Below are 13,919 nucleotides of genomic sequence, written 5' to 3'. Positions count from 1 at the left end.
AATACTGAACCATCCGTTTTCTTTGTTCATTTCCTGTCTCATTTAACTGATTAAGACTTAATTGAAAGCAAAATCTGGCTCGGTATAGGAAATATTTGAAGTCATAAATCCTTATTTCCTTCGGGGGTTGAATATATATCCGATTGCAACTGTATTACACTGCTTGTCAAACATAATTCTAATGATTGTAATCTTCTAATGTTATTGTAAGTTTAAAAATAGTGCATACACTTCCAGTGTGTGAGCGATCGTGCCTTATTATTCACCTCCGCGCAGATGGTGCTGTAATTATTCGGTGCATATTTTTTGACCTGAGACATTATGGAAAATGGGAAACAGCAGTTTGTAGGTGTTTTATCCTTTAGCCCTCTGTAGAATAAATAATTTTGCTCATGGAGCTGGAAGTGAACTGCAGTTGTGTGATCAATTTCCTGTAGTCTTCCTGAACGCCATTCCTATCTGCTTTTGCGAGGACATGTACAATTATATTGTCATGTGTGAAGGCTCGGAGGAGAAATCTCAGGTTCAGACACAGCTGCGTTGAAATAATTAACACTTCCCATTTCCATTCAGTTTGAGCTGACGTTTTGGCAGCACTGCACATAGACTTGAATACACCACATCATTGCATCCCAATAGTGTGATATCAGTTTACTACTGGACTGAATTAAGAGAATCGAGATTTATTCTCAAGAGCCAACAAACAGACTACAGTAGTTGTCTGTAGTCGAATGAGTCTGTTTTCTAAACTAAAAGATTAACGAGTGACCAACAGGAAATAGTTTTTCTATCTACCACATGGCTCTGTCTATTCTCTCTGCGCTGATTCCCACATTTCAGCCTTTGAGCCCTCCATTTGTCGCTGCCAGTTGTTCACTGCCAAGATATATGAGGCACGCCTCTGTTGGTTGCAGTTGCAGACAGAAGGAAGAACCTGTCACTGCTTGTCATTAATTTGGGTGGTTATCTGGTATCTAACTTTTGCAAGTCAATGGATGTGTTATACAGGTGTTGCCACACTGTTGTGGAGAGAGAGAGTGATTGTATAATCTTAAATCAATAGAGACTCATCAACCAGGACTGTTATATGTGCTGCCCGTGCAAGTTTGAACTTTGTCTGCGTCCTCTGCAGTGTCGGGGGGGAAACTGTGCTCTGAATTTGTGCCGTTAATGTTTTTTTCTCAGATACTGTGGAGGGCAGGTGTGCAGAGCAGCAAGAGAATTGGTGTGGGGATTCAGAGGTGTTCTTATCAGAGTTTGGAGGATTCACTTGGTATAAGACAAGATAAACCTTTATTGTCCATTAGATTTTTGTAGAACGGAAATTGGTCTTCAACAATCCGGCAACTCGGTAGAGACAGAGATAAACACAATTTGTTGTTCTGATCTTCTTTTAAATGCTGTTTTTAAAAGTCACAGCAGAGAAAATCAACCAGTTGGTTGACAGAACTTGATTCTTCTCCTCTGAACCTATTTTAAACGTTGAGACTAATACATTTTGATTGTGTGCATCACATAGGTTGATATTGTTCAACTCCATACAACAGTATAGGATGGAATAATTCATTAAACTTTACTGAGGGCTTGTGTTGTGGCTTAAAAGCTTTATTATTAGAGGAAATGCTTTTCTAAATGGACTGCCTTATTGTGCACTGCAGGCTGGAGCATTGTCTAAAAACACTCACAACAAAGAGCCCAAGTTAATTATTCTGTAATAGGAAACATTAGCGTGATAAGCTGAAAGTGTTCACCAGGCTGGATGCAGGGCTGCAGATTGTCAGACGACCTTTACTTTCACTTTCTTACATGTTGTGAAGCCATGGATTCATAATGAAAAATAGATAGGGGCAGCAACCAATTATTTTCATCTTTCATTAATCTGCTAATGGGGAAAAATGTTTTTTACAACCTTTAACATCCTCAGGTATTCATATTATGTATGCACTAAGTCATGTATGATGAAGAAAATCAGCAAACATCTGAATAGAGTGAACCAGAGAAGGTATGGCATCTTTGCTTAATCAGTTATTAGTAAAACATTAATTGATTAACTAATGATTGCAGATCTAGAAGTTAATCTGCTTTATTACACCTAAGGCACTTTAACTGTAACTTTGAGACTTTGTTTCAAGGTTTTTCAACAATTAGAAGAAGAAGAAAATGAAATCCAACAGCTTGTTAATGTTCTAATTAGAAATGTCTTAAAGAGTTTATGTTATGGCTGAAAGGAGGAAGTGGGTGTGCTGCACATCTGTTGTGGATGAGTACATGGGATTTTATTTTATGGTTGCACTTGTTGCAGGCTGTTTTGCAGATTATCGTCACTGCACTCTCTCGATGCCCTGATGCAGGTTGTGAGCTGCTGGCACTCCTCGTGCCAATCAAAACTCACATGTTTTTGCCTGCTTACATACTTTATTGATGGTTTTTCAGCACCAGCTCAGGTGAGGGAGTTCAGTTGTCTGTGCAGCTTCATATTCGGGAAGGTAAAAGGATATTGCAACACTCAGATATTGGAGTAGTTGGAGACACACGTGTATTGCGCACAGATCCACAAAGGGCTTAGATCTAACTAACGGACTTAAGATAGACAGCTCAAATCATCTGTTGTACTAGGGTGTTGACAATATAAGAGAGGATTAATTTCCTGCAAAAAAAAAAAAAGTTTGCCTGCTGGAAGAATTGAATCATTCAAAGTACATTTTACTGTGAAATTTCAGTATAGAGTTTAATAAACACTTTCAGTGGCATAAAATCTCAGCTCAGTATTAACCTGCAGTAGAGATGCTGTGGTTTCTTAATGCTCCTGCTAATTTAACACTCAGGCACTTAATATGTAATTTAATGGTTTGTTAGTAGGAAGCTGGTGAAGGATCATGTTCAAAGTCTTTGTCTCTGTGTGAAATCTCTCCAGACCAAAAGGTGAAAGTGAGCAGACATAGGTGTACAAATGTGTATGTTTGAAGAACAGCATACAGTATATAAAGTGGTTAAACTTCAATTCTGCAAATCCACAGAACAACATTGTCACCTCAGGATTCAGGTAGTTTCTCAGTGGCAGAGTGAAAAGCTTCATAATCACAGTCATTCTGCTGCTCTCCCACATTCTGACATAAGGGTCAGTTCACCAACCATTAACTCTTGTGTTGAACAATACAGAAGATATCACAGTGAAAGAAAGCAAAGCATGGGACGGAGTTCGATGATTTCAATTATGCCTCTGTGAGCTGAGGCCACAATGAATGCTCTGTATTCCTGCTTTTCAAGATAAATTGCTCAGAGAAGGCACAGACCTAAGCTTGATTTCCAGCCAAAACTACTTCAAATTTGCAAAATTGCACCAGTCGATCTGCATAAACACACCTTGGCTGTGCCATTTATTCCACCTTAGTACAAGCAGGGTGTCCAGGCCACTGAATTTGCCAAACATCACAAAATTGGACTTCGTAAGAGAGGAAAATTGCATTTTAACTGCAGCCGCCCTTGCATGTTAATAGAGCCCAATGACACAACCTGTGAAGTGTCAAAAGAAAAGCGAAGTTGTGATAGTTTTTGCATCAGCAGATATGTGGTTTTATTTTACTTTGATGTGGTTTTATTGTTATCAGTGATGGCTGGTTATTGGATCTGGGGGCAGGTATCTGCCGCTCAGACATTTCAATCAGATCAGTGTTTTTCCACCTGCCCGGCTGACGGTGCCAATTCCATCTCAATTCATCTCTTCAATAAATATTATGGAGTCACGGTTTGTTGCAGATCAATGGTGTTTTCGCTGAGTATACAACCACAACAAGGTGAAGCAACTTTGCAAACATAAACTCCAGATCCTCCCTCTCTTGAACTTTTGGAAAGCTCGCTCAAATGTCAGCTCAGATGAATAGCTGTGATGAGATTTACAAGAGTTTAATTAGCTGAGCTGGAAGGATTTTCTGCTAGTGTTGTCGAAATTGGACAAAGTTCAGCACTTTTAACATTTTGCAGTACTGTTGGTAAAATAAAATTGGACTCAACTCTCAAACCAGCAGCCATGAGTTTGCTGAACTCTGATAAGGGGCTTCACATACAGTAATTTCAGCAGTCTTCCAGCAACTCTCTCTTTGGGTTGTGCTGGTAGATGCTCAGTCCAAAATGTATTTGCCTTAAAAGGAAAATCCATTTCCGATTTTACTTTTTTGCCACTGTTGTTACTCAAGCAAAAGGCAAATTGTGCAGTGAAGTGTGGTTTCACTTTATCGACTTCAGGCTGAATCCACCATGAGGTGATTATTAAACTTGCCACCTTTTACTGCTACTGCTCAGACCCTGTGATGACTTCAAGTGTAGCTGTTAACTCTTTTTTTAAAAAGTGCCAGTCGATACTTACTGTGTTTAATAACGGCATACTGCACTTACTGTAAGTTAAGCACACTGAGCCTGGAAAATAATGGTCATTAAAAAGTGCTAAAATCTGTCAAAACAAGTGTAAAAACCTTAGGTGTCAATTTAAGTCTGGAGACAGGATGGAAAAACTCAGCTCCACAGACACAATATTTAGGTCATGTTTTTATAGACGTAATATTTAGGTTCAGTCCTCGCAGTTTATGTGTCCATGCTGGCCCCTTTCCGGTCATGCCTCACGTAGCTGCCCCCAAACTAACACCAGACAGCACCGAAGCCTTGTTTTGACTAGACAGGCTGCAGATGCAGATTCCTCGCTCCCCGCTCTTATATGACTTCCCTAACGGAACCGACCTGGTTTCCTTCAGGGAGGCTTGACATCCGCGTGTGAACGGGGGAGGCGGGTGAGACACCTGGAACCCGCCAGTAGTATGTGGACTGGGGTCAACGTGCCTTCCCCAACTGTCTGTCACATTCCTACCACATTTAACCTGCCCTTCCCCTCACTGTTTGTCTGTCTGACTCCACGTCTCGTCATTCTTCTGCCTCTCCCATCCTCCGTCTCATATTCATTTTCTCACAGAGGATCGTGTCGTTGCATGAGGTTTTCTAAGGTCTTACTCAGATTAAGATGGTTTCATTTGTGACAACCAAAGATCATTGTTTCCATGAATCAATAATCTGCCAATGTGAATATTTATGTATATATTTTTCATCATCTTATTAATATATTGTGTTATCCGTGACGCATTGGCAGTATAGTTCGCCTGACGTACATGCCAATAAGGCACACTGAGTTGAACTGAACTGTAACCGATTTATGAAAAATCCCTCTTAGACTGAGAAATGTAGGTTAGCCTACTTTCGATACAGGAAAATGAATTATATTTCCAGTAATACGATAATAGCGATAGTAAATTACCGTGCTGCCAAAATGTCTTTTGTTGGCTCGAAAATGTGCTCGCATTGAAAACCCATTGAGAGCCACCAGTGGGATGAGAATTAGGTCTTCACATTCCACTATGAACACTTTAGCAGTGAGCTGGACATCTCGACCTAGCTTCACATGCCTTTCAGAAGGAGCTTGTATTATTCTAAGCTTTACTAAACCAGACTAAATAAGTTAAAGAGATGAAGTGGAATAGCTGGAGGGCACAACTTCCAAAGTCTGACCTTTGCTGTATTAGTAACATAATAGTTTCCTACATTGTACATGTCATGAATAATATTGGCTGGACCGCATGAAAACTAGGTCAGTTGGTTGTTAGTGAATATTTACATCCAGTAACTGTCACGCGTAGCTAATGGAGCCAATTAACAAGATTGGCGTTAGCCTGTTTTTGAAGAGAAAAGAGGAATGTGGTTGACATCTGACCTGATGGGCTATAATGCTTAATAATGGGGATGTAAGCTTTAAAAAGATGTTAAATTATACTTAAGGTAACACAATAAACCTCAAACTACAAAACTTTACCCTGGCACCGTAAAGCTAAATGACCAAAACCTAGCTTACTGTAACTGCGTTAATATTACAAACTCTGAAGCAGTTAGCAGTTAAGCCAACACCATTGCTTATGGCCGTAAAATAGGCTGTCTGTTCTCGTACTTAACATAGACGATAGTGCTACAAATATTTCCAAGTAGTTTTATTCCAAGTCTTTGTTAGCTATGAGTAGCTAGCTTTGTGCTAATATGAAGGTCCATCTGTCCATCCCATTCTTGTGAGGACAATATCTCAGGGCCACCTTGAGTGAATTTCTTAAAATTTTGCACAAATATTCATCTGGGCCCAAAGATGAACTGATCAGAATTTGGTGTCTAGAGGTCAAAGGTCAAGGTCACTGTAACTTCACAACACACATTTTCGGCTATAACTCAATAGCCTAATTCATGTGTTATTTTATGATGGAAAAATAATACAACACCTTTTTGTCAAATTCATTCAAAGTCTTTTCATGCATGTATGATGAGTGTGGAGGCGGTAACTGTAGTTACTTGTTTTAGCATCATCATCATCATCGTCACCATCAGTGTGTTCTCTATGGGTCGGTCAACACGTGCCACGACTTTGCCTCTTATGTGTGTTGTGTAAAGACTGAATGAATAGACCAGACAGCTCTCTCCCCACCCTGCTGTCACCTTGGGACCCTGCCCCCTTTTGCCCCCGGGTTCACCCACCACAACCCCCCCTCCCCCTCCTCCTACCCCCTCCCAAAAGCTAGCAGCACAGTACAGCAGCACAGCCCATGAGACAGCTGCCTGCGGGAGACTTGCGAACAGGAACTCCTCTCAGCCTTGCAGAATGACCGGGTCACACTCAGCCGTCACCGTGGGTGTGTGAATGTCTGGTTTGGTATGTGAGACTGAGCGGTGGAAGACAGGAAGTGGGCCAGGCATGGTGGTGTTGAGAAAAGTCGTGCTAAGGTCAGAGAGGGCGCAGCATAATCTGAGGGGGGAAAAAAACCCCATCTTTCACTTGAAGGTTTTAGGGTTCAAAGTCGCTTTCATTTCATAATAAAATGTCAGCTTTCATCTGCTGTCGGAGTCAAAACCATCACAGGATGAATACAGATTAAAGTAACCTGAGAGGAGATAGAGTGGGGTCTGTGAAGTTTTCTTTTCTTTTCTGCTACAAATGTATTAACTTGTACTGTATGATAAGAATTGCATTTGCTGCAGAATTTATTTTCTCAAATGGCATGCCTTAGTTTGCACGTCAAGCAGGCTGCTGCTGGGTAATGTTTAACCGGTGAGTGGCAATGATCACTTCTACTCTTGGGCAGAAAGTCTGAAGGTCGGCCTCATTGACCTTTAATTCCTAGAGTGTTGATGATAGTAAATGTATAAACCCACCAACCCCCCAGAGCGCCTGAACTGGAAGACATAGCAGAACAACACTGACATATTTGGATTCTCAAGCACTTATTAAAACACTGAGGAGAGCTCCAAGAATACTAATTTGTTGTAATTTGTGTCTGGTGGCATGCTTTGTGCCCATTGACCATATCAATTTTTGTTTAAACACAACTGACAGATGTTGTTTAAAGGCAGATTATGCAACCCACACCTCCAATACTTAGAAGTCAGTGGATGCAGTACTCAGGATTGTATTTATCTACTTAGCAGTGGCCTTAACCAAAGAAATACTTCACCATGATTGCTTCTGCCACATTTTTGCCACAGTCTGTAAACAGAGCACAAATCAGTCAGGACTAATAGAGATAAATCTCCACAAGCTCTTATAATCTCCCCCTCTCTCTGTACTTTCTCTGTCACACTTTTGACTTCTCATTCTCGCCCCCCTCCCATTTGTTCCCCTCTGCTAAAAACAAACCCCGCACTCCCTGAGAGGTACAAACTGTCAACATCAACTTTATTGATTGCTGGAGAGGCCAAAGAATCTCTTACTTCTTGCAGGCTATAACCATCAGTCTTGCCTGTCAGTCCAGTTGACAGCTGTGGTTAAATGCCTGGTTTTCTCTGCTTTCTCAGCCAATGAACAACAGCAGTCTTAACAGGCTTCATTTCATCTCGAGGCCTGTTGATTGGATTTGTCTGCCAGCTCTGGCATGAGATATATACGTTTGTCGGAAGGAAATTGGGGGGCACCTGCTGCCCCTATCTAGTGCATCCACTTGTTGATAATATACTGCTGTATGGTCACATTCAGACTGTTTACTGAACCAGCCTTGGTGCTTGTGAGCAAAATCCCCTTTTGGTCGCCTGTTCCTGAGACACTTGAACTTCTTGAACCTTTATAGGTCGTTAATTCAAGGATAAATAGATCCCTTGTTGCCATAACCTGGACTCTCTGGTTTTGTATCTTTCATATCAGTATCATTTTGACATCATATATATTATTATAAATAACAGGTGAGTATTAGATGATGTGGAATACTGTAAGAGTCATATTTCAACACTTTCTGGTATGTTAAAGGGCAATAGAATGATTGATTAATTGATTGAAAATGGGGGAAATGAGCTTTAATTGCAGTGGTAACAGAGTCTGTCTTCATGTGTCAAACAGGAAGTTGAGGTCCAGACTTAAGGCATGATTTGCCATTTAAAGAAGATGACTATTTCTGTTAATTAGCAGGTGTATCGTTTAAAGTAGCATGGAAACGTAATGGAAACCTTAAGTATGAAAAGGCTGAAATGTGTTGTGTCATGACGCCACTCACAATCTTCTTGTAATTATCACCAGTAAGTTCGTGCAATTGTGTGTCCCCCCCCCCAAGTTGGCAATTTAAATTGACAGAACATCAAAGAAACCCACCATCAGACTACTTATGTTAAGTGGTCTACTTTCCACTGAGCTCATGCTAGCTGCGATAATCTAATTCTGCACACGATCAGACAGCGAGTGTGCAGACATGTAGCGTAGGCAGTGTTGAAAGAACATGGCTGAAGCTGTTTTGGTTTTGGCACCGAGTTTCTGTGTGAAAGAGAGCAGTGTTCGTCTTGATCTGCACTTAAACCGAGAGTGAAGTAAGCGATGAAATATTGAACACAACCAATTATATTATAATGGTAAGAACAAGGAAGTCAAAGTGCAAGAGGAAAATTATCATATAAGGCTTGCTAACTAGTTTGAAAAAAAAAAAAAAAAGAAGAAAAAAGTTCCTCACTGGATTTTCTCCCTGTGAAATTCCTCCAAGTGCTACTGTAACTTTCGGCCCTCTGTGTCACTTCCACTCGGGTTGTTTCTGAGCGAACTGTCTCACAGACACTGAGCAAATTATAAACTCTTCACCCCTTTGCCTCACATTACTTGGACAAGCTAGGTTTTGTATTTACATGTCAAGATTAAGCCAGCGTGAACTGGACCCCTGACGCACAATGACACACTGCTCTGATGCCAACATCCGTTTCAACACACGTCTTAAAATAGACTGGCCTTTCACACCTTTTCAGCCATTCGCAGAATAACTAGCCTTTGTTTAATCCTTTAAAAAAGTTTTTAAAAAAAAGAAAGAGAAGCTCACAGAGCTACAGTAACGTAGCGGCGTGCATGTAAATGTGCACTAGATTCCACATAAGAAAAAAGCTTTCATTTGTCTCATTTGTCATCAATCATTTCTTGCTGATAAAGACAGCAGGCTCACACTCAGTCATGACGATGCCATGTCTCATCGTTGGACGGCATCCTGGGAGGACAAGCTAAAGCAAGGCTCAGTCATATTTTCTAACATTGCTGCAGCAACTGTCTGCGAAAACGTAAAGCCTCCAGAGCGCTGCCCAGACAAAAGCACTGTTTTCACATCTGCTCAACTCTCAGAACACACAGCCAATATTGTTTCAAAATTATCTTTCTGACTGGAACATGAAGTGATTTGTCTGTGCAGCACGCTCCAGTTTAGACTTCATCCTTGCCAGTCGTCTTCTTGCGCCTTCTCTGCAAAATCAACTTTTTTTTTGTCTCTCTCTCTTCAGACTCAGAGCTCCAACCTGGGCTGGAGAAGGAATGCCTCCTTCTGCATTTGTTGACACATTCACTAATCATAGAATGATGAAAAATCATCATCAGAGTGAATACTCCTCTTTGATTCATGCTTCATGTGTCTTCTTTTAGTTTTTGGCCTACCCTTCACAGCATGGAGCAAACGTTCCTGTCTCTGTATGAACTTGGTCTGCTGTCTGGCTCATTGCGAAGCCCTGCTCATCAGTCTTTGATGAAAGTGATATAGTATCTCACAGACGTTGTTTTCGGTCCAGAACCACCCTGTCTGAGTTAGCATTTTTCTTTGCTCCATCATTCAGTCTGACTAATGCCCTTTGCAGAGTAGTTTTTAATCACACCCAAGTACAGGGCACACACACACACACACACATATAATTCAACAGTGAGTAAATCTCTGCCAAAGCAACGAGTGAATCTCAGCTGCTGAACAATCTGTGTGGTCCTGTTGTAGCCATGTGTTTTACTGTCATGTTTCTGAACAGGGTAACGTGCATTTTTTCTTTTTTCTGTGCCGCTGTGATTTGTATTCCCTCTGGAGGAATTACGGATGGACTCCTGAATCACTGAGCAATTTGAACTAAGTGGGATTAACAGAGGCCGGGGCTAATGACCCAGTGATTTAGAGGATTCAGCAAGATAGAGAAACATTCATTATGCACCGAATGCTCTTTGTAGTGAAGCGCTCATGGACGGAGTGAGTTCAGTTTTCATGAGTCCTTAAGATGAAGAAGACATGAACTGATAAGATACTGAACCACAGGCTTTGAATGTTAAATTATATTACAGCTGTTTTGATAGTCAGACCCCTCTGTATAAAGCCGCTCTCTAATTGGATTACATGGGTATCAGCCTGTGTTATGAAACATGCATAGATTTAAAAGCACATTACAAATAAACAATTCAATTATAGAATATGAAAACACAAGATTATTTAAAGATGCATTCATTATTTTTAAATTAGGAAATTGGTCACGTGATGGCTATTAGCATTTAGCAGTAAAAGAGCCACATGGTTCCCTGTCAGGCTGGTGGAGACCAAAAAAGGAGCTAAAAGGCAACTTAATACTGGACTTTAGAGGAAGGCTTTGATATGTTGGATTATCAGGAGTCTTGTTAAAGTCAAGTCAAGTCAAGAGATCTTTATTGTTCCCGGAGGGCAATTTGTAGTGCAGCCAGCAGCATAAAACAACAATAAAAAACAAAGCACAACAGTGACACAACACTGACGATGACATACGCTAATAATAAAAGTAGCAATAAAATACATACACAGGACAACAATCAGCAATAGTTAATAAAATCAATAAAACAACCAATAAAGTGCCATCCTAGAAGAAACAGGAGCTAAAGTGCAACAATGCCATCCTGGATTAAACAGGAGTTAAAGTGACCACAGTGCTGTCAATTGTTAAGAAGGCCAATGGCCACTGGAACCCAGGAATTTTTAAATCTGTTGGTCCTGCATCTTGGCACATGAAATCTGCATCTGGATGGGAGCAGTTTAAATTCAGGGATGGCTAGGGTCAGTCAGGACTAGGCCTGGGACGATAATCAATAAATCAATTAATCGCACGATAAATGAAAATGAACTCGATAGTTTTTCCGGCCTCGATAAATCGCCATGTGTGCACGTATTTGTTTTCCTGGTCTCTCGCTTCCAACCAGGCTGGATGACAAGAGGCTTCACTCTGTGCATCGGTCTCAGCACCTGGGCCGTTTGTTTTGCAGAATGAAAGGAGTGAACCCTCTCGTCAGTCATCCAGGATCTTTGTTTCCCAGAATGCATTTGGCAGCAACCGGCAGCGCTAGCTGTAAAGCTAAGCAGCTAGAAGCTATTTTACTGTAATTCTTGCTGCCCCGCTGTTAACACGTCACTTTTTAAAGTTTTAATATTTTTTTCATGTGAGAAAGTCACAGTTTAGATCCCAGTCTGTGGTCAGTTTATCCACATATCGCCTGTTCGGAGATTTCCTCCGACGTTTTTGGAGCTAATGTGGTAGCAGCGAGCAGGAGGAGCGGGGCTTCCCACAGTCTGCAGCCGTGTGCAGCAGCTCACGGGCCGGTCACCCTCCGTCATTGGGGGAGAAAACGTATCAGTAGGTTTTTAGAGGTTTACCGCCGGCTGGTTTAATACTTTTTAGGAGATAAATGCTAGTCTCATTGATGAAATCTTACATCTGTGGAAGTCACATTAGTTTGTTTGAATGAAAAGTGGAGCTTGTGTGACGTTATTGGACAGAAGAGCTGCACTGCACTGTTTATTATTTTTTGTTTATTTTATTTATTTAGGATAGTAGCTATATAAGTTCTTGTCACTCCAATTACAATGGTTAAAAAGAAAATACTCATGAGAAATAAAAGTTTATCGCATTTAAAAGGGTCTACTTGCATTATTATGAAATATTATTATTATATTAGTGGTTAATATGTTCTCAAAAAAATGTGTCAATAATATCGTTTATCGTCAATAATTTGTGGGACAATATATCGTCCAGCTAAATTTATTATCGTCCCAGGCCTAGTCAGGACGAGTTTGGCTTTATTCAGGGCCCTAGTTTTGTACAGCAAGGAAATGTCTTTCCTCCATGTGATTAAAAACAGTGAAACTAACAAAGAAATTAACAAAATGAAAAAACAGTCAGTTCTTGTGGAAAAGAGAGAACTGCACCTCCAATGCACAAATGGAAGAAAATGATCATGATCAATACAGAGGGTCCAGACATATTAAAAAATATATCTTCTATAATCCAGTGTGTTCTTCTTCCTCCTCCTGTCAAAACCAGTCAGCATAATGCAGTAGCCTTGAGCCAGTAGCCTGGAGCAGAAATCTGCAGATCGCCTTTTTTGCATTTTAATTTGTCAGACCACACAGCTCCATCTGGACCCACAGAAAACTTTTATTAAAATCGGCAGCAGCACTGATCGTCACGGGTGAAATTACTCAAGCGTGACATTTTTGTTTTATGACGTTACCCGTCTCGATGCACGAATTCGTCATATGAATGCGTGTATTTGCGTATGTGTGTATGAACAGTTACGCATGCTTTCATTCACACGGACTTGCTTACTGTGTGTGTGTGTGTGTGTGTGTGTGAGTCTGCACATGTCCATTCATTCCCATATGCAGGAGGTGAGACTCAGATGTCTAGTTTCCACATGAGGGTGAGTCAGGAGCCAGTATCTGTCGACTGGGTGCCACAATGTTGTCAGAGTGTGAGGAGGAGGCTGGAGGCCAAGGGGACAGCGCTCGACTTTTGCATCTCTGGCACCAATGTGTAATTTGTGCATGTGTACAGTAGTGTGTCTCGGTTACATCTGTTCTGTGAGCTGCTGTGACATCAAACAACCTTTAAAGGGTTGGTGCACGCAAATCACAAGCGTGTGTTTCATCACGTTCATCTAGAAGGATCGAAGAAAAGGTTTCAGATGCAGAGGAAGAATATGGATTTTTATCTGTTACCCTCAAAGGTGTGAAAACAAAACAACTCATCTCTTATTGTCCACGTCTCTTTCTTTTTTTGCTGTTGATAGTGGATCAACAGTTTTCACTGCAGCTGCTGCGTACAGAGGAAACAGCACCTGAACAAACCTCCAGGTTTCAAATTATTAAATTATTTTCTCTTCATCCACCTATATTCTTTCATACTTCGGCTCCTGCTGTTCACAACAACATGTCAGTGTACTGTACTAACACCAGAGCAGTGGCCTGCACTTTGCAGCTACAAGTGTCAATCATGGTGATATGTGGTGATTTATACGCGCGTCAGCATTGACGTTCATGCTCGCCAGTCACTTTAAATGTGTCGACAACACGAACATTATGCTCCAGTAAAAGACGCAAGTGCTCAGACTTGAAGAGGCCACCGCAGCCAAAATAATCAAATATCAGTCATTAAGCGCTTATCTTCAGATGTCTCATTTATCCGACGATCGTTGTATCAAGCAGCTTTGGACATGTTCACTAATAAGGCTAATAGACGTTCCTGCACGTTGACTGTGTTATGACGAAGGTGAGAAGAAAAACGGTTACCGGTAGTTGCTGTCTCTGATAGCAGGAATCTCATAGAAGTCGCCAAGATTT

General features: G+C 41.0%; 1 protein-coding gene across 3 annotated transcripts in view; it reads left to right on the top strand.

Annotated features, from left to right (window-relative positions):
• Window positions 1-13,919, top strand: part of ddah1 (dimethylarginine dimethylaminohydrolase 1) — an 80,641-nt gene that overhangs the window by 9,701 nt on the left and 57,021 nt on the right. The window contains exon 1 of one of the 3 annotated variants that reach the window (XM_083969648.1): window positions 6,678-6,730. The exons of the other annotated variants lie outside the window; for them this stretch is intronic. Coding sequence (XP_083825774.1) covers window positions 6,719-6,730 — 12 coding nt within the window. The 5' untranslated portion in view covers window positions 6,678-6,718. Of the gene's footprint in view, window positions 1-6,677; window positions 6,731-13,919 lie in introns of those variants that run through there. 3 annotated transcript variants of the gene reach the window in all.

The sequence above is a fragment of the Trachurus trachurus genome (genome assembly GCF_905171665.1).
Source record: "Trachurus trachurus genome assembly, chromosome: 4".
Classification (NCBI taxonomy): Eukaryota; Metazoa; Chordata; class Actinopteri; order Carangiformes; family Carangidae; genus Trachurus; species Trachurus trachurus.
The sequence above is the reverse complement of the archived record's forward strand: the minus strand, read 5'-3'. Positions and strand labels throughout refer to the sequence as shown.